At 38.3% G+C, this 27,983-nt stretch overlaps 1 protein-coding gene across 4 annotated transcripts; it reads right to left on the bottom strand.

Moving 5' to 3' along the window:
* Positions 1 to 26,171, bottom strand: ZEU1 (P-loop containing nucleoside triphosphate hydrolases superfamily protein). Of its 4 annotated transcripts, none has more exons than XM_077372738.1 (7): positions 26,018 to 26,121; positions 20,698 to 20,744; positions 20,019 to 20,354; positions 1,630 to 1,741; positions 1,467 to 1,526; positions 914 to 1,018; positions 1 to 420 (listed from the first exon to the last, which is right to left on the bottom strand). In XM_077372738.1, the coding sequence occupies exons 2-7, from the start codon at positions 20,733 to 20,735 to the stop codon at positions 307 to 309; spliced, it is 765 nt and encodes a 254-aa protein (XP_077228853.1). In that variant the 5' UTR covers positions 20,736 to 20,744; positions 26,018 to 26,121; the 3' UTR covers positions 1 to 306. The 4 variants fall into 4 exon arrangements, with proteins under 4 accessions (XP_077228853.1, XP_077228854.1, XP_077228857.1 ...); XM_077372739.1 differs by lacking the exon at positions 26,018 to 26,121 and adding an exon at positions 24,720 to 25,023; XM_077372742.1 differs by lacking the exon at positions 20,698 to 20,744 and having other exon boundaries at positions 26,018 to 26,171.
* Between the last annotated feature and the right edge of the window lie 1,812 nt (positions 26,172 to 27,983).

Raw genomic sequence — 27,983 nt, 5'->3', positions numbered from 1 at the left:
TATCCCAAAAGAAACGCAACTTCTTTTAAATTAAACCCAAGTTTCATATACAAATTGACAATTTCTCATAAGATGTTTGCAAATCTGGTGAGAAATTCACAAGTACAAATCACAAATTCTTCCTAAGACTGAGGATAAAAAAACAGAGGTACTTTCCCAAGAAAAAAAAGGCTAATGTACAACTCCAAGGGAAAATATACAGTTTTTAGTAGCCAAATTGGCACACAACTACAGCAGAACATATAACTTAAGGGTTTGATAGAGGGGCATTCATTCGGTTAAGTATAAGGGTAATGCAGCCATTTTCTATAACCAAAGATGTGAGAGAGGTTTACCTTTTTGGCATGTAGTAGCACACTCCAATGCAAGCTCTCTTAGCTGTTTCTCTACATCCTCCATGGGAAGGCAAGCATCAACAATCTGCAATTTAAAGGGTCAAATACCTAAACGAGACGATTTGCTAAAAGGAAAATGATGATAGAAAATACTGTTTCCTTGGCTTCTGACATGCTCGAGTTGAATAAAATTACCCACCAAGCAAAGTTTCAAGAGAAAAACAAAGGGGTTTATTGTGACGGAGTTGGCAAGCTAAAGAACCAGTCTGAATCTGAGACTTGGCTTTATCAATTATAGGGTTAGGCATTAAACTAAGGCCCTGTTCGTTTGAGATTACGACAACCGACTGCAAGGGCCAAACCAATTAATGGGCTCAAATTTAAGTTACAATAGGTTTGGCCCTCACAATAAGTTGTGACAATCTCAAACGAACAGGGCCTAAGGAGGCAAAAATGTTCATCTTTGAAAAACAGATAAATGTAAACAACCAACATATCCATTCCATAATTCGTGAGCAGCTGAATTACCAAGCATAATATGGAATAGGTTTTGATCAGCAATTGAGATCGAGAATTACCTTCCATGTTTCATCATGGAGGACACGATAATGATGCGCAACTTTCCTTTGGAATTCAAGCTGCTCATATCTCTCATTTCCATAGCCCCCTCTTTCTGCTGCTTTCTGAATTATATCAATTTTAGAAGTTTCAGAAGCACAGATACAAATTATTGGAAGAAGCAGACAACCAGCAAAATCAAGAGAACTGTGGTTGAATAAGGATATGCAAAACAGATGTTTTTCGATTTTAAATGGTAGATAGACTTCTGTTAAGAAAAGTACGGGCAAAAGGCAGCTGGTCAAGGAAACGAGGACAACATCATAAAATATACAGTGGAAGAAAATAGCATTTGATGAAATGTTTTTTGAGGAGTATTTCAGTAATTCTCCAGAATGCTTGCCCTCCATCAGCAACAAATATACCAATGAAAACATGACAAACGTGGAGCATTTTAATTTTTCAATATAAATGGAAAAACATTTACAAATTTGCAAGAATATTTGGGGCACTGTTCTTGAGGGCAGGGGTATTTTAGCAATTACTGAAAAAGAGGGTTGTAGCACCTACTACCTCTGGTGTTATGTCAAGGTACACAACTAGATCTGGAGCCAGCAACCCCGTCTCCGGTGCCTGCAAAAGCATACACCTTTTGTTTAGCATGACACAAGCAAAAAAAAAAAAAAAAAACAAGAAAGTTCATGCCTGTAACACTAATTGTTAAAGGAAACTTCACCTTACACCATTCAATATCAAGTCCCTTTGCAGCTGAGAAAGCCACACCGGAATAAGAATAACGATCCACAACAAGGGTGGTTCCACTCCTTAGCTTAGTCTCCATCAATGCCCTACAAACATAGTCTCCATCAATGACCTCAAACACATGGTATCTCACTAATAATTAATCTTCTCAACATTGGAGTGTGTTTTGTGTTACTATCTGTGCATTTGGGAGTGCATATGAGTAGACATGCATAGGTAGGTCTGTGCAAAGCATGCGTGTATGTTCATGTGTGTGTGTGTGTGTTTGTCTATCTTTCTGTCTATCGGTCAATATGTTTGCTCAAATACAAGTTACTTCTCATGAAGGGAAGTGGCGACCGAGCTCTCAATTTAGCAATTCTAATTATTTTAGAATTACAGTGGCATGACCACTATAAGACAAGATGCACTAGTCATATATTACTTTTGTTCCTCAACAGATGATTTTAGGAACAAAAATTAGTTCAAAAGCTGGAGCAAAATAAGTTATATGTGCTTAGCTGCTAAGAATTTCTAGGAATGAATTTTCAAAGGCTTTAGATCACTTGGAAAAGACATGTACCGGATATAAGGTAAAACGTTAAAAAAAAGGTCAACAAGTGAAAATAATAAAAGAATGACTCAAGTAAATACAGTAATAAATGAAAAGACATGCGTGAAGATACTTTTGAGTGTCCCAAATTGGTGAATTAGTTTTTATCAATACGACTGAATATGGCTCGCCACCATTCAAAATACAAAAAAAAATGGCTCGCCACAATTTCCACCAGTGCCTTAGTGAAAATGTCTGCTAGCTGATTGTTAATCAAAATGAACACATATGTATATGTATAATCACTTTAGCCCTTTTCCCTCAAAGTGGCAGTTGATTTCTTCCATTTATTCGTCAAATAAGTGGCTCAATAGAATATTCTTAAATACAATGCATTCCAATTGTAATAAAAACCATGTTTCTGAATAAGATACTCATGCAACATCACATGCTACATGAATAAACAGGTGAGGGAGGGTAATTTAGGTGCAGGTCCTTTATAGAAATCTTAAAGAAACTGAATTTACATGTCTGATAAATTTACTTTGTGCTCTTGAATAGTGTTTTCTACCTCAGGTTCACAAAGACAAAAGGTTAAGGGCCCCAAACCCAAGTCATGAGTTCCTGGTCATATCCTCCTTGGGGTTCCTCATCCCTCGCGAGATTGTGCCCTTCCCTTGGAAGGTGTAGAATGCGTAGGTCACAAGCAGGATACAAGCATTTGTCTGGATAGCAGTGCTGCAGAAAATAAACACAATGGACAGAATGAAGGAAGTTACGAATGGCTAATAGGTGCACATATACAAGGAGGAAGAAGAGACAGTGACCATCTACTTGTTTACTGCAAGGAGGCGGCCTTCACCTGCTCAGAAGTCTGTGAGTGGTTTCAACTGAAGTGGACTCAGCCAAACTCGGCAGGAAAACTATTGGAGGCTTGGCAATGTCATCATCTAGGCCCCATGATTTTAAATTTCGACCGAAATCAGAAATTTCGGATTTCGGTGGGGACCGAAACTGAAATTTTCCGAAATTTGATTTTTCGCCATTTACCAAATTTCGGACCGAAATTTCGGATTAAATGCCATTATTTATTTATTTTTAAAGTGTTACAAAATTTCAGCCGAAATTCCAGAATTTCGGTCCGGAATTTCGAACCAAATTACCAAATTTCGGACCGAAATTTCAGATTTCGCCGAAATTTCGGTTTTCGGTGGGGTCCGAAACTGAAATTTTAAACCATGCTAGGCCCTATGGGAAGGGCATTGTGGCCCATGGTCCTGTTTGCTGTTTTTTGTGGTCTACGAAACGAGAGAAATGACCAAACATTTGAGCATAGGTTCAGTGCTACTCGTCAATCACATGGAAGATCAGGCTTTCGATGGTTAGCTGGACATCGATTAGGATAGAGTTCTGAGGTTACATATTTGACAGGATCTAGGCTACCCATTTGAGAGGACACTTAGAAATTGGAGTGAAATGCTCCAAGGAAGAGTCCTTGCGCATAAAATTAGGTCCAGATGGGTCCTCCAACCTCCCAGTCACATTCAGATAAACTTCAATGGTAGCTCCCTTGGCAACCCCAGTCAGACAGGTATTAGGCAGTTTTCGCAATGAGAATGGCAAGATTTTTCTATCCCACCCGAGTCTCATTGGCTGAATGGATTCGACAAAAGGGGGATGTTCAGGCATTATTTATTGGGAAACGACTGTTCTGTACATAACTCAATGGGAGGTCGCTCGTTGATGGATATTTGGCAAATGTAATGGCCAGTATGAAAGGGAGGGGAAATGGTTCCTTTGAGACTAGACCAATATTTAAGCGAGACTATAGAGTCATGTAGAGTAAGAATCAACACATCCGGAGGAGTGCCAGCAAGCTCACTGACAAGCTCGCCAAATCAGGCGGGTGTTACAAGACGTGATTTATTTTCTGGGCGGTTGTTGCATGCTGATATCTTGTTGTGACTTTGTTAACTTCATTAATAATCTGATCTTTTAAAAAAAAAGAATCATTTCCAGGTGAAGCATTCAACTTAGAAATATGTCCTGCCTTCCTTGATCCTTGCATTGGACTGATAAAAATGTAAAACTATAAAGAATGGCAGATATACGGTTCTAGCATAGATTGTCATTCAGCAACCAAGTATCCACACAGAATCAACATTGTGCTAAATGGAAAGGATTCCCTTTTGAAGGTTATGTTCTAAATAGCATGGTTTAAATTTGTACTAAAACCGACACGAAACAGCCAAAAATTTTCCATTTCCACTCCCACCAAAGCGCATGCCGAAACCAAAACCATAAGTGTAGATGTTACATTAGTTCGGTCGAACTTGGAAACATGTCTGTTTCAGTAGGAAATTTAACCAAAAAACCTATAAAATCATGAAAACGTATGAGAACATATGAAAATGATGAAATTTAAAGATGAATTTTTTTTAAATGCTAGAAAAAATATTTATTTTATTCAAAAATAGGAAAAACCAAAAAAAAAAAAATTTATTGTATTAAACGTCATAAAAATAATAAATAATACTTAACATTTATAAAAGTTTAAATGGACAAGAAAATTATATAAATAACACAATTAATGTTGTTGTAGTGGTATACACTACATCTTATAATATTTTTTTTTTTTTGAAAGATAACTTTTATTGATAAAGAAAACCCATTACATCAGAGCGGGGACAAGATGTTGCCAAGAAATTATAAAATACACTTATAGAGGGTACCCCCTATTCAGGTAAATTGCCCAAATCGATCAAAGAGACAAAACGGATGTCGGGTAGATTGATACCCTCCTTAGCCAATGCATCTGCTTCGGAGTTAGCCAACCTCCTTTGGTGTTGGATCGAAGGGTGCAATTCCTGAACCAGGTCCCGAATCTCATCTAAAATTACGTGAATACGCCATGGGCCGCCCCCTTTGCCCAATGCCCATCCGACAACATTACTGGAATCCCCTTCAATTACTAGAGGACCTAAACGGTTTTTAGCATACCATTTTAGCCCAGCCAAAATCGATTTTGCATCGGCCTCATTCGCATCACAATCTCCAGCCGGCCCAGAATATGTCATGACTGTGTTTCCGTCACTATTCCGGAGAATTCCACCGACGCCCGCCGGACCCGGGTTTCCGAGAGAGCTGCCATCAAAATTCAACTTAAACCAACCCTCAGGCGGTGGATCCCATGTCAGTGTAATCGGATTTGAACTCCTCTACCGAGTTATCGTGATCCATTGTCTTAAAATTGTTCCAACCGAGTACGGGATCCCCCTATTTCTTCGAGCCCATGCAATAATAGATAATTTCACTTCCAGCAAAATATAATATTTTTTGTTTAATGGTACTACATCTTATAATATTATAAGCCAGAATCATATTTTATTGAAAAACTAAAAAACATTAAACTTTAAGAAAAATGAACAAAATCAAGTCACGTGCAGATATAGCCAGACCTTGTTACATAAAATTTATATTGTATTTTATTACTATTTTCTATCATTTTATAAGTTTTGTATAGAATGTTAAAAATGATTATAGATATATCTCTTTGCCATTTAGTGTATTAGTGGAATACTTTACCAATTTGTGTTACATAATTATATTTATATGAAATGCATATTAAATGTGGAACACATTATATATTAAAAAAAAATTGAATTACAAGTGAAATGTGGTATGAATTGGATGCAACAGTGCATGTGACTAGGAGTTTGATGTCGTTAAATCACTGTGGGTGTTTTTTAGCTTATGTAATGGTTTTTTAGTGTGTATTTGTGCTTATTCTAGTACTTCCTTGAGCTTCATCTTAAATGCCCATAATTTGCACATGTTTCTATACGTTCTTGTGGTTTTATAGGATTTCCACCAAAATTTTCAAATAAAAACGGCATATTTCTATTTACGTCATGACCAAAACGCATACCGAAACCAATGTTTCAAAATGTGGCCAAAGAAAATCAAAATCGACTAGGCACAACGCAGTAGAGCACTGGGTTAATGCAGTTGTGTACTCAGTTGACACGGTCATAACTTCAGGAGTTAAAGGAGTTAGATTGACTTCGTAGGGAAAAACGTAGATTCGAACAAGAACGCAGCCAAGGTAAAAGGGAGTCAACTCGGGGGTGTACACGATGACACGAGGAGGTTTTGAAACTATGGCTGAAACCGAAAGTCTTGAACCTTCGCGCTGACTGTTCGCTTTCTCAATACCGAAAGCGCTTCTCTTTGCTGCTTAAGTACCTAAAACCTTGCTACACATATTTGTAAGTTGTAACAAACACCTATAAGTGAGGATTCTCTGGGTTGTTTGCCAACTGGTTGTTCTACACAGATTTGTAAGTTGTAACAAACACCTATAACTAAGGAGTCTCTCAGTTGGTGCCTGGCTCACAACTTCCTTGACTAAAGTTGATGCAAGTAAATCTATAAGGAATCCAGCAAAAGTAAAAAAAAAATCTAGAGAATTGAGCAATCACAAAAACAATCCAATAGATCTTCATAAATAATTATATATATATATATATATGAGGAATGCTAGCATCAAGCGGCGGTTAAGCCGCTTGAAGGTAGTCGGGTAGCTATTGGATATCAAGGCGCCTATGTGGCACTCTTTTCGAATTAAAGTCCAACTGCATTAACTATGGTTAAAAAGAATCGCCAAAATAGTCAGCTTTCCTCTTTGTAAAGTTGCACATATCCAACAAGAAAGCAGCCATTTACTAGCAATAGGAAACAAAGGTTTTCACGATCTTTATTTCATCCCTAAAATCCAGCCATTTACTGCCAATAGGAAGGTCTCTCTCTCTCTCTCTCTCTCTCTCTCTCTCTCTCTCTCTCTCTCTCTCTCTCTCTCTCTCTCTCTCTCTCTCTCTCTCTCTCTCTCTCTCTCTCTCTCTCTCTCAATATATATAGTGCACACCAAGCACTCGATGTACTTTGATTCATGTATAACAATTAAAAAACAAGTTCCAAAACACTAGTATGGCCCACATAATTGAATGATCTAAATCATTGATTTAGGCGGTGCTCCAAAAGTCATGCATATGATGATCTTAGCCCTAATATAAAATTGACATCATATTAGAGGGTTAGGATCATCCTATGGAGAAGATTTTTTGGGGAACTACGTATCTATAGTGGGGACCAACATATGAATGCCTTAGATCGTCTAATTATGTGGGCTCATTGACTTTGGCCACCATATTAAAAAAATCAAATCTTTAGTACAAAAATGTCCAATTTGCGGCTCAAATTAGGTTATGGTTAAATTATGGTATCATAAATAAATTGAATCCAAGGCACTTTTTGGATTGTAAGAAAATTAGAAAAACATTTCTGATGGAAAATTTTCTCTTGGCAAAAATTTCTTTCCCAATAATTAGGAGGATATCATCATAAATTGAAGGTCCCATAAATAAACTTGAATAGGGTTGGTTCAAGTTATCATTTTTTGGAGTCTTAAAAAAGTCCTTAGCAAACTTTTCCAGGAAATCCTTCAATCTAAACAGGGCCAAGGGAATGTTATTTTTATCCAATTTTTGGATTGTATGTGAGATTGAAAGGGTTGATCTCGTTGAACATCAAGAGGCAACTCATGTGAACTTGTCCCATCCGGAATGGACATCCCGAGCATAAGCTAGTCCACAAAATCATGGTTAATCAATGGTTGGATTTTAGAGAGAGAGAGAGAGAGCCCTTACTTCCAATTGGCAATAAATGGCTAAGAGAGAGAGAGCCCTTACTTCCTATTGGCAGTAAATGGCTGGATTTTAGGGATAAAATAAAGATCGTGAACACCTATTGGCAGTAAATGGCTACTTTCTTATTGGATATGTGCAACTTTACCAAGGGGGAAAGCCGACTATTTTGGTGATTCATTTTAACCATAGTTAAAGCAGTTGGAAAAGAGTGCCACGTTGGTGCCTTGATATCCAATAGCTACCCGACTACCTTCAAGCGGTTGTTTAGCCGCTTGATGCTAGCATTCCTCTATATACATATATATATATATAGAGGAAAGTGTTTCTGCGCTGTAGTGGTTTATAATGCCTCCCATTGGTCGCTTTTCTGGGCCCGTTAAATGAACCAATGGTAGGTGGTATAAACCACTTAAGCGCAGATAACGTCCCTGCGCTGCAGCGCAGGAACACTTTTCTTATATATATATATATATATATATATATATATATATATATAGAGAGAGAGAGAGAGAATAGAGTTCCTAAGGTGTCACCTCATATAGCTTATATGAGGTGGCGCTTAAAAACATAAAGGGCCCACTTTGTTTGAGGTAATCCAAACCACTCATTTGAAAGGCCCTTAGATGGATATGGTGCCTACAAAAAATCAGGTCCATAGGATCATCCTAACCCTTCCATTTATGGAGGTAAAAAATGGGCATATTTATGGAGGTTTATACCCATCCATTTCAACCTCCACAAATGGAAGGGTTAGGATGATCCTATGAAGTTGATTTTTTGGGCACACCCCATCTATGTGAGGGCCTATCAAATGAATGCTTTGGATCATCCAAACAAAGTGGGCCCCCTTTGTTTTTAAGCGCCACCTCATATAAGCTATATGAGGTGACACCTTAGGAACTCTATTCTCATATATATATATATATATATATATATATATATATATATATATATATATATATATATATATATATATATATATATATATAGAGAGAGAGAGAGAGAGAGAAATTATATGGTGGCCGCCCTTTACATATAAAGGGCGGAGAGAGAGAAAATCAACCAAGTTGATTTTTGATAAAGGTAAAAGTCAAAAAAAAATATATATATATATATATATATAGAGAGAGAGAGAGAGAGATCAAATGATAATATATTTGATCAAAACATGATTAAGGATAGGGGTGTAAATTGGGTCGGGTCGGGTTGAGGTTTGGCTAAAATTGAATTGGAATCGACCCAAACCCGACCCAATTTTATGGTAAAAGCTCAACCAAAATTCCCAAAAATCGACACGAGTTACACTCCTAATTAAGGATAAAACTAAATCCTAATAGGATAAACTCATAACTATTCACCACTCTCCTCGTGAAAATACATCAAAAGTTAATATAAATAGGCTCAAAACATCTTAAAATCCTAGTTTAGTCATAACAATCGGTATAGGATCAATTTGAGCCCACCAAGCAAATAATACAAAGCAGAAAGATCAATTAGTTTACAATACATTTCCAATTTCTCACATCAAAAACACAAATGCACAGAGTCATAAGTCAGAACTCACAACTCACAAACAGAAGACACAAATGAAAAGGTAAATAAAAAAATAAGTAGACTCATCAATAATCTAATAATCTACATTTCCAATTTCTCACATCAAAACCACAAATGCACAATGTCATAACTCACAACTCAAGACACAAATGAAAACGTAAATAAAAAAAAGTAGACTCATCAATAATCTAAAAATCTACATCATCGTCCTCAATCTCATTGATATCATCTTCATCCCTTTAGTGGAGGTCCTCATCATCTCCACCCTGCTCATCATCGCCGTCATTTTTTTTTTAAAGATATCAGCATATTCCTCATCATCTCCACCCTGTTCATCATCACCCTCATCATCATATTCCTCATCTATTTGCATGCTAGTGCTGATGGAGTTGAATCCTATTCCTTAGTGGCAGTGGGTGCCCGATCCGAATCATGTGATGTGGGGAGAGCCTATACCACTAGGAGGGAACATGACCTGCCCCCCTTTCGTGATGAGGGCCCCTAAACGCCCTATTAGTAAGTTGTTTGCTTGCTGGGCCCACTGCGCATGCCCTTTTTGTTCTGATTCGATAGGGCTCTGGATGAGGCCCTTACTTAAAGGGCTTCAGCCCTAGCTGATCCACCATCTCCGTGGACGCTATGTTATCCGGACTCCCAGCATCAAAGATCATCTTTGCACTGGCCAATTCTGACATATGATGAGGATGCGCTGTAGCTATACCTTTAGCTTTATCAACATTAATGTGAAGAATAAAAGAGCTTGAAATTTACAAGAAATTAGGGAGAAAACCCATTACATTCTGGGTGCCTTTTGCACTATATTTATAGAGAATTTCACAAATGGGTTTTCATGAAAAAACATGTGCATAACTACCTAAACTACTTGTCTTTCAAATTCAAATTACATAACTGATAATAACTAAAACTCACTAATCTACCACAGTAATGATCCAATGATCAGATCTTTCGAGATTTGATCTAATACACTAGCATGCCCCTTCAAATGTATGTGGATTGGAAATCGACATGCGTTTTATTTCAATAAAATATTCCCAAAATTTAATTAAAATCCACTAATTGATGCACATTGCCAATAATGAATGTTGTCTAATGATAGTGACTAAAACCTGTTGTCGGGATGTTCATTGAATATAGTCAATGACGCCGATTGCCGAAGAACATATCACTTGCAAGATAAGTAGCAAAGAGCCTCAATGAGCTGGATGGAACTCGAGCCTCAATGAGCTGGATGGAACTCGAGCCTCCATGGGCAAGTCTTCATGGGTCGACTTTCGATACCGATCCTCAGGGAAAGTGGTCACTATGGACCGGGCCTTAGTAGGCAAATGTGGGCCTCGATGGTCGGTTTTTTTTTTTTTTTTTTTTGGAAAATTGACAATTTATTAATCTTCAAACAAGTAGGACGGGACAAGTTGTCCCTTCCCAATTACAAGAAAAGGATCAAAGATCCACGATAAACCAAAAGCATATAGGAATTACAAAGAGGATATAACCAACATTTCATCTCTAAGAACACCAGCTTTTGCCAAGTTATCCCCCACCTCATTTGCCGACCGCCCGGCGCTCAATCTTGGGATCCAGAGCTCTTATTAAATCCATGATTTCCGCTAATAGATCTTGGAATTTCCACGGGCCATTCGAATGGCCTGATGCCCATGCAACTGCATTTGTCGAGTAGCCCTCCACTATTAACGATCGCTGATTGTTCTCATATGCCCATCGCAAGCCAAAAAGCAAGGCCCTGACTTCAGCCTCGTTCGCATCACATATCCCCACCAGACCTGAGAACGTCATGATTATAGCTTCTTTATCGTCCCTCATCAGCCCTCCTATTCCTGCCTTCCCAGGGTTGCTTATTGAGCTCCCATCAAAATTAAGCTTCAGCCACCCTGCCGGCAGTGCCTTCCATTTCGGTTGTGGTTTGGTCCGAATTGTTTTATCACAAATTATGGACCACCAATTTCTTATAAGATCGTCGACTCCATAGGGGATTTTCTTTTTCACCTTAGCCCAAGTGATGATTTCCACCTTTATATTCGTCGCTAGCCCACCAGATGTCTTAATCTTGCCCTCGAAGATGCGCCTGCGTTCCTTCCAGATATTCTAGACCATAGCATAAGGAAAAGTACACCACATCAATCTACCTGTTTCTCCGAAAGGTCTGTTTCGCCAATTTACTAGTAACGAGCTTATCGGTCTTGGGCAAACCCATCTCATTCCAAATGTCCCCATTGCCCTTGTCCATATATGGTGTGAGAAGGGGCAATGCAACATAAGATGGTCTAATGTTTCTTCCACTTGGAGACAAAGTACACATCTGCTTACAAGGCTGAAGTGTCTCCTTTTTAATCGGTCGCAGGTGTTGATTTTCCTATGTACCAATGTCCACTCAAATGCCACCACTCTCGGCGGTGCAAGAGATTTCCAAATACGGCTTCTTACAGATGCCCGGCCTCTATTTATGACAGAAAAAAAAGATTTAGCTGTGAACTCCCCATCCGGTTTCGGTATCCAAACCCTCTCGTCCTCTTTGAAGTTTGAGCAGTGCATCGAGTTTAGTTGTATCAGAAGCCTTTGTAGATCCAATACCTCCCCATCTTTAAGATCCCTACACAAACGAATGTCCCAGAAGCCTCTGCCCATAGCCCCTTCTCTTACCAAATAGTCTGCCACTGCCACTGTTGCTTCTGGTGATATCGCGATTCTGAACAACCTTGGGAATGGCACACTAAGCAATGCATTGCCACTCTATAGGTCGAGCCAGAATCGCACTTCCGTACCCTTACCGACTTTATATCGGATTTCTTTTTCAAAATCTTCTTTTACCGAACAAATTGATCTTCAAGCCCCCGAACCTTTACCATATGTAGGCGCTCTTACATTCCAATCCCCCCATTCTGAGACATATTTAGAACCTACCACGCAGTGCCAAAGAGCTGATTTTTCATTACCATATCGCCATAGTCATTTGCTAGCAAAGAGATGTTCCTTGCCTTTATTTTCCAATACCCAGTCCACCATTCTTCTTTAGTCTGGACACTCTATCCCAATTTATTAGGTGCCTTAATCTTTTGGATTGTCCATCGCCATCCCAAAGGAAATCCCGCTGCAATTTTTCAATCCTTAATGCAACCTTAATAGGGATTTTAAAAAGGGACATGAAGTAAACCGGCATGTTCGCAAGTGCTGCTTTCATCAAAGTAATTCTTCCTCCAAAAGAGATGAATCTCCTTTTCCAAGTTGCCAATTTACGTTCAATTCTCTCTACTACCGGGTCCCATTGGGGTGCCAGCGGGATACCAAAGCCCAAAGGCAACCCCAGATATGTCACCAAGAAAGTGCATGCTTCACAACCTATAATCTGCGCAAAATTATTGACTGCCTGGCTGTCTGCTGATCCACATTTATTCCCAACAACATACTTTTGCTGAAATTAATCTTTAAACCAGAGGTAATCTAAAACCATCTGAGAATATGTTTAACGTTGGATATTGCCATAGCATTGTTCTCCAGGAAAACCAGCGTGTCATCTGCGAATTGTAGATGTGTAATTGCCTCACCGGTGGGACCCGCTTTCAGACCCTGAATCAGTCTTGCATTTTTTGCCTTTGATAACAATAGGCTAAGAGCCTCCACCACCATTATAAACAAATATAGAGCTAGCGGGTCACCCTGACGTAAACCCCTCGAGCTTTTAAAATAGCCTTCCGCTGAGCCATTGATGACAATAGAGAAGCTATTGAAGGATACCACAGCATTTGTCCATTTCCTCCACTTGAGGCCAAAACCCATCCATTCCTGGATGAACTCAAGAACCTCCCAATCAATGTGATCATAGGCATTTTCAATATCAATTTTGAGAACCAAATCGGTGCCCCCCTCTCTGTTAACCAAATCAACAATTTCGTTGGCTATTAGAACACCGTCCAAAATTTGTCTGGAGTCAACAAAAGCCCCGTGGAATTGGGAGATGAGGCCGCCCATTATGCCTTTTAACCTTCGAGCCAGAATTTTGGAAATGATCTTCAGGATATTATGGATCAAGCTAATCGGTCGGAAATCCTTGATTCCTATTACCCCATCCTTCTTTGTTTGGTATTAGGGCAATGAATGTAGCTTTTGCGGCTTCGCTAATGATCCCCCTCTCCTGAAATTCATAAATGAAGGTCATGATATCAGCCTTCATAGTACTCTAACACCTTTGAAAGAACGCCATTGGGAAGCAATCCGGGCCCGGAGCTTTGTCTTTTTGCATGGAAAAAATGGGCCTGCTCAACTTCCTCTTCTGTGAAATCTCGATCCAGAAAAATTCGTTGACCTAGGGCAATTGATTTGAACTGCAGGCCCCCCATTCTCGGGCGCCACTCAGCTGATTTTGTGTAGAGCTCTGAGTAGTATTGTATAATTTTCCTTTTAATTGCATCTCCATCCTCCACCAAGGTGTCACCCTCCTTAATACAATTAATTGTGTTGATTCTTCATCTCGTGTTCGCCACCTAATCTCTTCTCGATAGTCGGTTTTGCATACCGATCAATATGGAATCTTGAATTAATCTCTCGGGCACACACTTCGAGACCAAGGCACCTCAACCGAGCTAAAAATCTATTTCAGGCACGCCCCTCAAGTGAGGCACCTCAACCGAAATAGGACAAAAAAGAATGAATTTGAAATAAGAGAAAGAATGGAGTGATTATGAAAAGTAGAACAGAGAATTTGAAAAGGCAGAGGAAGAAGAGAGTGATTAGGTAATGTAGGAAAGAAGGGAGACAAATAGTTACTAGGAAGGTTTCGACAAATATGGAATGGCGCAACAACTAATAAGATGCTACTAATCTTTTTCTTTTAAAGGTGTGAATATCAAATTGGAAGGGCGTTGCACCAATATTAAAGGTTGGCAATGCATATAAGAAAACATGGAAAATGGAAATAGAATAGGTGTCCCTATCAAATCTAGATGGTGTTCCAGTAAAGATAGAAGATGGGGTTGAGTAAAATGGGCAATAATCAATGCAGTCTTGCTTTATTTAAAGCAAGATATACCGTATAAACAGTGGGACTTTGAAGAGAAGGCATGAAAGCATGTTAATGGAGAATATATATATATTTTTTTAAAATCTCCCATCTCAAAGCAGACATTAACCCACCACTATCAGACTTCATAAAATAAGAAAAGGGCTTCTTCGTTGCTTCATTGATCCTCGGAATGAAACAGGGATTGTAAGCGATGGTGGCTGCGCGGAAGAAAGGAAATACGACAGGGAGGATGTTTTACTATGGCCGAGCGGATGGTGGCAAGATTCGTGGTTGCCGTGGTGGAGGCCGAGGCTTGAGACCGCTCTAGGTTGAATGGTGTTGGTTTTGAGCGGCAATAAGTATGTGTGATGTTTGGTGATGGGTGGCAGTGTGATGAGTAATGGTAGGAACAAGAGGAACAAGAGAAAAGAAAATATGATTCTTTAGATCTACGGAGACACGGACGGTCGCTGGCCGTGCGCCAGACAAACAAAATTTCAATTAGACAGCTAGGTCGGTGGCTCTCATACCATAAAAGAGCTTGAAAATTACAGGAAATTAGGGAGAAGACCCAATACATTTTGGGTGCCTTTTGCACTATATTTATAGAGAATTTTACAAGTGGGTTTTCATGAAAAACATGTGCATAACTACCTAAACTACTTGTCTTTCAAATTCAAATTCAAATTCAAATTAAATAACTGATAATAACTAAAAACGGACTAATCGATCACAATAATGATCCAATGATCAGATCTTTCTAGGTTTTATCTAATAAACTAACATAAAATCGTTACTTACGAAAAATTAAGAGTAGAATTGGAGTAATTTTTTGAATGGTGCAGAACTAGTGTATATATTCTACAGAATTAGAAAGCACAGTTACTTCGAGGAGCAAACTTTATCTGGTTAGGGGCCTAAGACTGAGAAGCAGATCCAGAACTACTCCCAAAGCGATCGTAATGGTGGTGGAAGCAGTACATTAGCTAAACCAATGGAAATGGACGAATAGAAGTGACATCTAACATCATGTCTCCGTCATCTAGCCAACATATCTAACATTATGTCTTCATCTTCTAACCAACTAGGATCAGCAAAGAAGAACAAGGTCTTCCTTCTCAATGATCTACTCAATGTCAAAATCTATACGATCCACCAAGTTTGAAAAAAAATTCTTCTTCCTCCACATGCTTCTTTCACATGGCTCTCTTCCTTCTCAATGATCTACTCAATGTCAAAATTTATACGATCCACCAAGTTTGGAAAAAATTTCTTCTTCCTCCACATGTTTCTTTCACATGGCTCTATATTATACATAATATGGGCTAGAGCATTTAACTTCTCTTGCTCTACCCTATTCCTCTTTTTTCTATACCTACACTCAAACCCATTTTAAAATAAAATATACTATTCACAAATCAAAAGTTCACAAGAATGACAAGTACTAGACAACTAAAACACTATCTAGTGACTTGCTGCATGTAATGTTCTTCATTTCCTACTATTCAAAAAAAAAAGTGTTCTTCATTTCCTCTCACAACCCAAAGCATTGCATGTGAGTGTTAGAACCTGCACAGCAAGGCAAGCAAACTCCGGTGTGTTGGATCCAAAGCAGATCCACCAGCCAGCTAGAATAACCATCCCATTGCTTTAGGAGCTGACATCTTATTAGGGAATAAATAATGATGAAGACAATCAAGACATCAAATTAACAAAAAGTAAAAACTAAAAGTACCTGGACGACGCTTCTTTGTCCCAATGGACATGCAGCTGCCAAAATCTCCCTTGGCCTCAATATAGATATAGATGGACATCTGCGCTAATACACTACATAGTCCCGGCCTAATATCCAATCCATATAGTCATAGACACCACCTTTTACCCCTGACACAATAGCGAAGGTATCTTCATTATTAAGGTGAGAGAGGACTCCACACTTACATCACCTTCTACATGCATCCGAAATCCCAGAAGGTGATGTAAGTGTGGAGTCCATCTCTCATCTATCTGCCTCTAAATAGGACCATCATTTCTTTTGTTTTCCCCTGAAAAATACGCGATAATTTTTTTTTCTTTTCGAATAGTAAATTATTTCATTAAGGAAAGAGGAAACCGAGAAGGCCAATGGCAAGAGATAATACAAATAGCCAATGGTACAGAAACTACAATAGCTATAGATACATGCACCCCTCAAGGAGGCAAAAAATTGAAGATAGCAAGGCAAACCCTAAACCCCGGTCCGCGCTTGCCGATCAGCATCCAAATTAGACGATCTCCACAAATGCTGAAAAGTCAGTGACGCACCCTCGAGTTGATCAAACATCTCATCCATCATGTGTGCAAATCTCCAAGGGTAAGGCTGAATCTCAATCACTGATAACATTGAGTCTTCTTTTATAATCAATCTACTTAGGTCACTAGGGTCTACAATCATCAAACCATGTAATAGCGCTCTGACCTCCGCTTCATTTAAGTCCGCAATTCCAAATGGGCCTCAAAAAGCCCACTTGGCTACAGCCCTCCCATCCCGTAGGACGTCACCCACTCCAGCTGGACCTGGATTACCTAGGATTACATAGGCTCGACCCATCAAAGTTTAACTTTAACCATCCTTTGCCAGGGGATTCAAGGTTATACGCAATGGTTTCCGTAACTGAATCAATCGGGTGATAAAAAAAACCACATAGCGGGCCTCTCCTCTGAATTCACCACTTTTTTTAAGCATACAAATTTATTAAAAGGAAAATGAAAGGCTGAAAAGCTAAGGATCATCGAGTAGAGATTGCACGATGACGAGATTCGATGATCTATTTAAACATAATTTAGCTAGTCTATCAAAATTAAAAATTCTCCTTAGAAGCCTTGAAATTGTGACCACAGTTTAAAATGGGTATAACCTAGGGGTGTAACTTGGGTCGGGCCCAACTCGAACCCGACGGGATCAACCCGATTTCGTCTCGGGTTGCGCTGGCATTTCCTCAGGTTGGGTTGGGGAAATCCAACCCGATTTAATTTCGGGTTGGGTTAGGCACCAACAAGTTCATTAGGGTTTGTTAGAGGCACCAATAATTTTGGGTTGGGAAAAGCCTCCCTTACGCATTGTTAGTGAGGCGCACACCTCAGTGCACCTCATCCCAAAAGGTGTTCGCATTTCAGCCTCCCACCTCCTTGAGAGCATTTTTGAGAGCTGCTCGCCTCAAATGCTGCCATAGGTCCACCCACCTGAGGAAAAGAAATTCCATAATAGCTCTAACCTCTTCAAAATCACCAAATAGGCGATTTTAGAAGATGAAATAGGTCATATAAAACCCCCGCACACACCCAAACTCAACTTCAACCTTAAGAAAGATTTAAGTGGAAAAAAAGTAGAAAAATCAAGTCTCGGGTAGGCAGATTATTGCCTCCCCTATGCATTGTTTGTGAGGGGCACACCTCAGGGCGCCCCATCCCAGAAGGTGTAAGCCTTCATCGTCCCACCTCCTTGAGAGCATTTTTGAGAGCTGCTCACCTCAAACGTCTTTTAAAATGCGTGCGTGCGTGCGTGTGTGTGTGTGCGCGCGCGCTCAAAGCTGACCCAGTCAAAGATACTTCAACAGTTCTTCTACATTAAACAGCACCATAATGCGCTGTTACATATGTAACTCGCATGTTGTTGAGATAAGAAGGCCCACCTCCTTGAGAGCATTTTTGAGAGCTGCTCGCCTCAAACGTCTTTTAAAATGCGTGCGTGCGTGTGTGTGTGTGCGCGCGCGCTCAAAGCTGACCCAGTCAAAGATACTTCAACAGCTCTTCTACATTAAACAGCACCATAATGCGCTGTTACATATGTAACTCGCATGTTGTTGAGATAAGAAGGCCCATCCTCATCAACAGATTCATAGTGAGTTGCACATAAGAGTGCAATGACCTTCTATGCCTCCAAGGTATAATGCCAAATTTGGCTAGCATGAGTTCCTTTAATTTCTCATTACACTTGACCACATCTGCATAGACAATTGAAAGGGGAATACCAGTCTTTGTTTTTTGATAAACAAGGTCTTTCACATGATAATTTCAAATATCGACCTTTCTCTACTGCTGAATTGGACATAGCAAACAAGATTATAAGTATTTATTTTATGTTGTATCTAATTTTCTTGAGGCAGAACCTAAAGTAGATGATAAGACTATAGGTAGTGTTTTTAAGCCATATGTGAATTCCTTGAGCTGGCAAAACAGATTTGAATTTGAAGCAATATTCAACCCCCAAAACAGTAGTAATGATTTCCTCAAAAAAAACTTGTCGCACCATCCTCATGTGATACTTGTTCTATGAGTTTTCTGAATGGTTAAACGCTGACATTAAATAATTATTGATATAAGATAAAATTACACTGGCATAGGGAAAAGACTCCCACATAAACAAACAACAAACTTCAAAATACAAGAGTTCTTGCCAATCTAGCATTGACCACTTCTAAACTACCAACCACCCTGCAGCTGTAACTCATTACCCATGATAAGAGTGCGTTTGCCCCAACCATATGTCGCTAGGTCGCTAGGTCATCCACCAAATCACTACGTAAAGTTGGGATGTGCCAAAGGACAGGGATATACGGTGCAACAAATTATAAAGTTTCCTTATAAGCCTTGCTAATCTCCACGGTCTACATAATCATTTATATTAAACAATATGTCGACTTCCCATGATTCCAACTATTGCATAGAAGATAACAAAAAAATTTATTCAAAATATGTGGCTCTGTAGAAATCTAACAGATTTTGGCCAGATCTTTGATTATGTTTGCATTAAATTTTTTATGAAGTGTTGTTCATGGTAGTTCAGTGTTTATATGCACTGAATGGCAAAAAATTTAACTATAAATAGCAGAAGTTTATACGATTTGCATGGTTAAATACTTAATATTACATATTCGTGGATTATAGCCTTTCTGTGGTTATAGCACTTCTGTTAGTTTCCTATTTCAGAATATAAAGAAAATTAGCGAGGGTTACGCTTACGCCGCGCCGCATGTACCAAAACATGATATTGCCTTCATCTTAATACAGTGGCCAAAATTCAGATTACAAAGTACAAAACTAATGAGATTGAGCTTCTTGCCAAAGAGAGGACATGAGGTTGCAAGTTCATTCAGGCTTAATCCTAGGAGAAAGGGTACATGACATCAACAATATGTTAAGCATTGGACTACACAAAATACAATAGATGTAAGTATTCTGCAAATATGAAATTTTAAAATATGGAATTGGTACCATTGCCTTATCAGACCATCCAAAGAAGTTCTATGTTAAGATAGTTGAAAAATATTAGTCAGAGATCAGAACAATGTAGATGAGATAAAACTCATGAGCTAAAGATTCACATTTCCTTTATGCCAAATTGAATGAATGGTTAAAAAATAGAAGTACAATATAATAACCATGCAATCTCAAGCGAAAAGGGAAATTGGACAGATAGGCAACCAAAAAAATAAAATGAAGCACAATATCATGGCCAATACACGAATGCATAGAATATATAATGCAGAATTTCCTACCTCTTCTCCCAACGATTTGCACTAAAAAGCAGATGGATTGTTCGATCATCCAGCTGTGATTTATTGGAGAGGTAGGAAGATATCATCTCCCCAACACAAGTACTTCTGTCTGGAAAACGCCATGATTCTACAGAAAAACCTTTCCCCTTCAAGAATGACACCAGCCTACTGGACTGCGAGGTTTTCCCACAACGATCCAATCCTTCCAGCACAATCAATGCACCACGTGAACTATCATATTGACCGTTTGCCATCTTAATTTGCCCTGGAGAACTCTTGTGAGGTAAATTCAAACGAAACTTCAGGGACTTCGACGTTCCTAATGCTCCAACATTTCTAGAAATGAAAACAAAATGTCAAAAGAAGAACAGTTCAGGTGAAAACTTTTTTATAAATGAAGGTGAATGGTACTTTTGACTACTGACAGCATCTGGAAATCCCTACAATACAAGGTATTGTTACAAAATCCAAAGCATTGAATAACTGGATCAATGGTATGTATCAAGTAACAGGTATCTCAGTAATGTAAATCAATAGGGAAAATACAGAGATACTTTGTAAGAAAAAGGAATTGCATTGAGGAGTATATAAAGGGGAAGGTGGTGTCTTGGTCTATGCAAAATGACACGTTTTACTAGAGAGGAAAAGAGTACAATTTGCCTAAGAGAGACATACTTACAAAGCCTTAGCAATAGTAAGAGAGTAGGCTTGTGGCATATCTTGTTCCTAGTCAAGGCAAAAATATGAAGGAAAGAAGAAAATGAATATCAAAATACATCACAAAAAAGTGTCAAGAGACCTAATTAGTATGGTCTAATCCATAACCAGGAGCTTTATTCTTTCACACAATCTGGTGAATAAACACACATTAGACACAAAAGAACCAGCCAGCAATTGAATTATCAAATAAATAATGAATTCACAATATTGTTAACAGAAGGCTAGGAATCCCTGGTAGAGGTTCTTTTTGAAGAAGCAAACTTTATTTTTAAAAAAAACAAAAAAAGCATTACGACTGAGAAAAGACTAGGAAGATTTTGATCCTGATGGAGATTCCCAGCTCAGTAATTGTTACACTATGATTTCGTTTCTTTTGACATAAAATGGTAAGTAAAACAAATTTTATGCACATTTTTAAGTGTAAAAATGGGCGTAAAATTTGTTTTTACACCCATTTTACGTCAAAAGAAACGGAGCCTTTGGTAAAATTAGATTTACAGACTCTAGACCGCAGCTTCTGGTCAGTTAAGTTTTATCATATAATATTCCTTTGGCTCCCCTTACATCCTTTACAACTAATGATGTGGGAACTGATTTTCTATGTCGTTCCAATGTTAGGTTTTTTTTTTTTTTGGTGTGTGTGTGTGGGGTTCCAAATCTGTGCAAACCATAGTTGTAAATTTCGTTTCGGTGGCCATTTCGTTTTGGCCACCGAAACGAAATTTCGGACAATTTTGTGCGAAACTTTTCGGTAAATTTTCATCAAATTTCTGTAAATTTCAGTAAATTTCGGACAATTTCAGTCGATTTCGGCCTAAATCCGGAACAAAACGAAATTTTCGTCATTTCGTTCCGGTTTTCGGCCGAAACCGAAATGTTTCGTCCATTTCGGACGAAACGAAACGAAATTTACAACTGTGAACTGATGTGTGTGTCGGTAAATTTCGGACAATTCCGGTCAATTTCAGTCGATTTCGGCCGAAATCCGGAACGAAACGAAATTTTCGTCATTTCGTTCCTGTTTTCGGCCGAAACCGAAATGTTTCGTCCATTTCGGACGAAACGAAACGAAATTTACAACTGTGAACTCTGTGTGTGTGTGTGTGTGTGTGTGTGTGTGTGTATGTGTGTGTGTTGGGTCAGTTGAGAGGTTTTATTCTTAGAGAAGTGGTTCCTGAAAATAATTTTCCCAATCCTAAAAGGTACAAGTGTGATGTACAAAATGCATATAGCTGTTCATGTTCTTCAGCAGATCACACAAAAGAGGGGAAAAAAAAAGTCAAAACTAAAATCGAACTAGAAAATAAAAGAAATGAGGAAAAATATAGATAAGGGCTCAGATAACAGATTGACAAGGCAGACATTAGAATAGTTAGTGGAGATACATTGAAGTGTATTGTTCAGTAGACATTCTAATCAAAAACCCTTTCATTTCCTGAAACCCTAAGCTGGAAATCAAAACCCAACATTTACAATCAACGTAGATAAAATAATTCATACCAATCTCTGCTACGACCATGATATCATCATTGTGTTGGAGTGCTTCGTTTTCTTCATGTCTCCCTCAAAGGGTCAAGTGAATCAATGCACTAATTTAGGGAAAAATGCTTCCGAAGTGAATCAATGCACTAAGGGGTATATTGTATCTCCCTGCAGATTTAAATGTAGTGGAATGATGTTGTAGGTAAGTGAGGTTGTTGATCGACTATTGGTTGATGGAATTAGACAGCCTCAATTTAAATTGAAAGATCATCCCACAAATAATGCTCAGGCCTCATTAGAACAATCCCAAGACTTCCAAAGTTAGAAAACTCTACATTCCCTAGCTCTGATACCATTAATGATGTAGATGCGGAAGCGACGATCAATGATTAGTTCGGGAAATATCTTTCTTGGTACGTTCTAATACCATTTAAATGATGCAAGATACATGGAGGCATTACAATAGCTTTGCAGGGAACACTCTTGTTACCAAGACAAAGGATCGATGACCCGACACATAGTGGCAACCAATACACCAACTTCCAAGCACTAGAAAATGTAAATATTTTCCTTTCAGTTCGTATGATTCAATGAAATTGTCTAGCCTCAAGAAACCATGAATCAAAGTTGAGAATGTCTACGGTACTCGCTTTCAAGACCCTTAATAGTCTTGCATCTTGAACTCACAAGTCTCTAAACCATAAGAGTTTGTTGCATGAATTAATGACCGTAAAGAAGAAGCTTCAGCTAACAGTTTGGTATTTTGGCAGCCCCAAGTGCAATATACATATATATATATATATATGAGAAAAGTGTTCCTGCGCAGCTGCTTAGATAGCTTATCAGAGCAGCTGCTTCAAAAACTCATGTGGCCCACATTTTTGAGGTGATCCAAAGCATTCATTTGAAAGGCCCTTCCATGGAAAGGGTGTGTACCGAAAATCAACCCTATAGGATCATCCTAACCCAATCAAAGGTGGAGGGGAAAATGGACAGACACTGTTTCTGACCATTTTTTCCCTCCAGAAATGGCAGGGTTAGGATGGTCCTAAATGGCTCATTTTTTGTACACACCCTATCCATGGAAGGGCCTTCCAAATGAATGCTTTGGATCACCCCAAAAATGTGGGGCCACATGAGTTTTTGAAGCAGCTGCTCAGATAAGCTATCTGAGCAGCTGCGCAGGAACACTTCTCTCTCTCTCTCTCTCTCTCTCTCTCTCTCTCTCTCTCTCTCTATATATATATATATATATATATATATATATATATATATATATATATATATATATATATATATATATATATATTTATTTATTTATTTTTTTATTTTTTTTTTAATTTTTTATTTTTTTTTTAATTTTTTTTTTTTTTTTTATCAAAGGTGCAGCAGATTCGTTTTAGCACCATTGAGAACTATGGGTGCCTCGGGTGGTCCAAGTTACAGGTTTGCATTAGGCTAGTAAAAGAAGCTTCCCAAGAACCCACTTGGTTAAATGTCAAGGTCACAGACAGATGACTGGCCATGCCAAATGTACATGGGAATTGGGAGGTTCAATTTCAGAATTGGGAGAGATAATGCTGACTTCGGGATCATCCTTTAGCTCTGGGCATTACCTCATGGTCATTTATTCAAACAGTGGTTCTTCATCAAAATAATATCACAACAATTCAATTGTTGGGCCCAGCCCAATTCATTAAACAATGTTCCCTAAATGCTCAGATTTGGATTGGGAGAAATGCTCACAGGTCAGGGTGATAATTTGATGCAATGGCGGAAGCGTGGGTGGTGGGGATCGATGGAGATGGCCCTGTAGGAAGTAATAAGCAAGGATGGCAGACCAAAATGCAATAAAAATATGCAGAGATCTTCACAATTTCAGGTTACGAAAGAAGGACTTTCTGCGACAAGATAGTCCAGAGAAAAGTAACAGAGTCCTCTTATTATAATTCTGAGGAATGAATTCCAATTTCAAAGCATTCTAATATTGACTCTCGGAATAGAGTAGACAGAATTTTCAAGTCCAGCTTAAACAACTAAAAGTTCTTCTTATCAATTCCAAAATGAACAACCATATTAACATAACTAGCTGAAACATGGAGTTGTGAAATGCATGATTCCAAACAGAGCTTAAGCCAGTGAACATGACTCTGTTTATCCAACCAAATCCTCTTGCTTGTAGAGCCTATAGGAATATCAAATAGCATACATCTAAAGTTCTCACACTACTTTCATCAAACGCAAAACATGCAGAAACAATTTTCAAGTGGAAAATTCAACAAGCTGCATATCAGAACCGAACATTGATCTCTTGCACAAAAAACTATTTCGATCTAGGTTTAATGAATGGTCTGAAGGTTCGTTACTCCATTTCAGCCCTAATTAATAGCAAACAACTCGTTTTTTTTTTTAATTGGATGAAGGAGAAACAAGCCTCAGATCAAATACAAAATACGGTACAAATCCTTCATTTTTTTGTTTCAGCTCGGAGGGAATTACCTGTAGTTTGTCTTGAAAGTCACTGAAGTTCGAACACTAAAAACAGTAGTAATGAGCAAGAAACAAACAACTCAATAGAACAAAATCTATCTTTATTTTCTTCAATTTCCAGAGAATCAACAAGAGCCTTGGCATGGAGATGCACAAGACAAACGAGATTGTAGAAGACTCCTTGCAAACAAGGATTACAACTGAAATTCAATCAAAAAGCTTGCAGATCAAGCTCTAAGTATCTCTCCAAAAGCTGTAATTTTCCAGATCTCAGATCTCTTCTTCGTCTCATTCAAATTCCCCAAAATGAAAAAAAAATGAACTCCAGAAACTAAAAACAACCAAGTGTCATCGGCCTTTTATAGGTAAGCCTTATTACATTGAATTAAAAAGAGTTTGGAATGACCAAAATACCCTTCAGCTATTATTTGTGTAAATGTACAAATTACCCATGCAGCCTCGGCATCCGGTCTATGTGAATACAATCCGGCATTCACATTAATGTTCTATGATATGGGTTACAATTTATCACAGCAACCACCGACTACTAAGAAAAATTTATCACGAAGCATCAACTAGCAGAGCATTGGAATGATAAGAGGGAAGTTACACTCATGGTTTTAAATTTCGACCGAAATTCGGCTGAGACCGACACCGAAACCACTAAAAACCGAAACAGTCATTTATTTTGGCCGAAATTTCGGAATTTCGGTTGAAATTTCGGTCGAAACTTCGGTTTTTCCGAAATTTGAACCAAAAAATCTGTTTTTTTTAATTAATTTAATATTTCACCGAAATTTCGGCCAAAATTTAATATTGAATAAAATACTGATTTCGACTTTTGTACTAGATTTCGACCGAAATTTCGAAATTTCAGGGTCCGAAACCGGTACCGAAACCGAAATTTTAAACCTTGGTTACACTCACCAATTTGTGAGTGTGTGTGTGTGTGTTGGGTCAGTTGAGAGGTTTTATTCTTAGAGAAGTGGTTCCTCAAAATAATTTTTCCAATCCTAAAAGGTACAAATGTGATGTACAAAATGCACATAGTTGTTCATGTTCTTCAGCAGATCACACAGAAAAAAGGGAAAGAAAAAAAAGTCAAAACGAAAATCGAACTAGAAAATGAAAGAAATGAGGAAAAATATAGATAAGGGCTCAGGTAACAGATTGACGAGGGCAAACATTAGAATAGATATTGGAAATACATTGAAGAGTATTGTGCAGAAACCCCTTCATTTCTTGAAACCCTAATCATGAAATTCAAACCCAATATTTACAATCAACGTAGATAAAATAATTCATACCAATCTCTGCTACGACCACAATATCATCATTGTATTGGAGTTCTTCGTTTTCTTCATGTCTCCCTCACAGCAAAGAAGAATGTTAAAAACACACGAATCAAAGTGCAGAAGAAAGTGAGGGGGTGTTTGGATCTATGGAAAATAAAATTAGGGAAACTAATATTTTCTTGGAAAGTTTTTTTCTGGGTTTTCTTTTTCTAGATTTTCTGTTTCCAGTGTTTGGATCACTTATATCAATTTTCTGGAATTTTAAATACTTGGTATCGTAGTATCCATGGCTTAGACTACTACATGCAAAAACAGAATGAAAACAGAAAACAACATTTAACGAGTAGAGAGATTTTATATGGTGTAACTGTAAGCCCTTATAGTCCTTACTGAGTAGAGAGATTTTATATGGTGAAGCCCTTATAGTACCATATTTTTTAAAATGTACTATACAGACCGCAGTATAGGATGATCCAAACCATCCATGTGATGGGCCGCAGCGTAAATAGCTCTCTTCTCAACAAAGAGGAAAAGCCCTCTTCTCAACATTTTCTTCTTTGATCTCTTTTAAGCTTGTGTTTACAAGTTTTTCTGTTTCCCCCTATGCTGAAGCCTTTGCAAAACTTTTTTGAAGTGGGCAAATCGTTGGCAAAACTTTTTGTAAGTGGGCAAATCGTTGGCATAGAACATGTTTGCTAAGTCTGAGTCAGTCTGTGCTCAACGTCAAAGACACTGTTTAGTTGTGTTGTAGTGTTGTATCATACAGATGGGTCGCAAGGAACCTGGCTGAATATCAACAGTGGTGGGGCGATAATCCATCTTAAGGGTAGCGTTAAATCAAGTAACATGCCTCTACCATTCGAGATCGAGCTTAGTTTTTTAGCATATTTGGTTTGAATTTTGCACACGGATCTTGCAGATTACATGCACTACATGTGAGGTTGGTTTTAAACACCTTAGATTACCTACCACATTTATGTTTCTGGATAATTGAACTGATTTTAATACCCCAATAACCCAACAAGAGCTAGCTTGAGTCCCCTGCACAATTATGGAGGCACCAACTGTCTACAAGAAGCTATTGCAACATGTTTTCAAGCTTGTGATTAAAATTTTTTTTTTTTTGTGTTTCTGCTCAAGCAAGGGATTTATTGAAAGGAAAAGATACGGCAGAGGGGCTAACAGTCCACCAATTGCAGAACACTGAAATGTTAACAGCCCACCAATAACAGAAGCTGAAATTAAACAAATCTAAACTGTCAGAGACTAGTTTAGCATCTTCAAATAAATATCTGTAGATTTCAGAAGGATAATGAAAAACCAATGACTGCACAAGACCTTTGTTTACAAGCCAATCTCCACTTCTCTTTCCTTCTCCAAAGATACGAGAGATTTTCCATTGTTGCTACTCGGAGATATCCTTTTGTGGAGACAAGTGAACTCAATTTCTCTGGGAACTTGCAATTACCATTGATCACCTTTACTCACTAATGAGGGGAACTGGTTTTTTATCAGCAGAATGCCTTTGAAGATTGTAAGGAACTCTGCTTCAAAATAAAAGAGAGGACAAAGAATATAACACTTGCTGATGAGGAATCTTGCACTAGCTTCCTGAATCAAACATCCCGCACCAGCACATTTAGGATTCCACTTGGATGAACCGCCAACATTGATGATTTTGGGAGCTTTGCAAAACAATTTTAGTGGGAGTTTCCCTTCCACAAAATTGCAGAACTTGAAATCCTTAGCTGAAACGTGATGGCCAGTGGGTAACCACAGATAATCAATGTTTGATCTCCTTAGTGAGTAAATATCTTGATCTCCATAGTGAGTAAATATCTTGAGGGCTTAACTCCATTAAATTCAGCATTTAGCAAACCAGAATTTGAAGTGAACTTGCAGCGAATCAGTCTGGAGATTGTAATTCAAGTTGATTGTTAACTTGGGTCGGGCTGGTTTGATATTTTGCTGAAAAATG

Source organism: Tasmannia lanceolata, unplaced genomic scaffold (genome assembly GCF_043159265.1).
Source record: "Tasmannia lanceolata isolate RefF3 unplaced genomic scaffold, GAP_Taslan_0.1 ptg000037l, whole genome shotgun sequence".
Lineage (NCBI taxonomy): Eukaryota > Viridiplantae > Streptophyta > Magnoliopsida > Canellales > Winteraceae > Tasmannia > Tasmannia lanceolata.
The sequence above is the reverse complement of the archived record's forward strand: the minus strand, read 5'-3'. Positions and strand labels throughout refer to the sequence as shown.

Coding starts and splice junctions, on each gene's coding strand:
- ZEU1 (XM_077372738.1), bottom strand. CDS start 20,735: ATGCCACAAGCCTACTCTCTTACTATTGCTAAGGCTTT. Junction 1,527..1,629: donor TTGATATTGAATGGTGTAAG/GTGAAGTTTCCT, acceptor ATGCTTTTGCAG/GCACCGGAGACGGGGTTGCT. Junction 1,019..1,466: donor ACCTTGACATAACACCAGAG/GTAGTAGGTGCT, acceptor GATATAATTCAG/AAAGCAGCAGAAAGAGGGGG.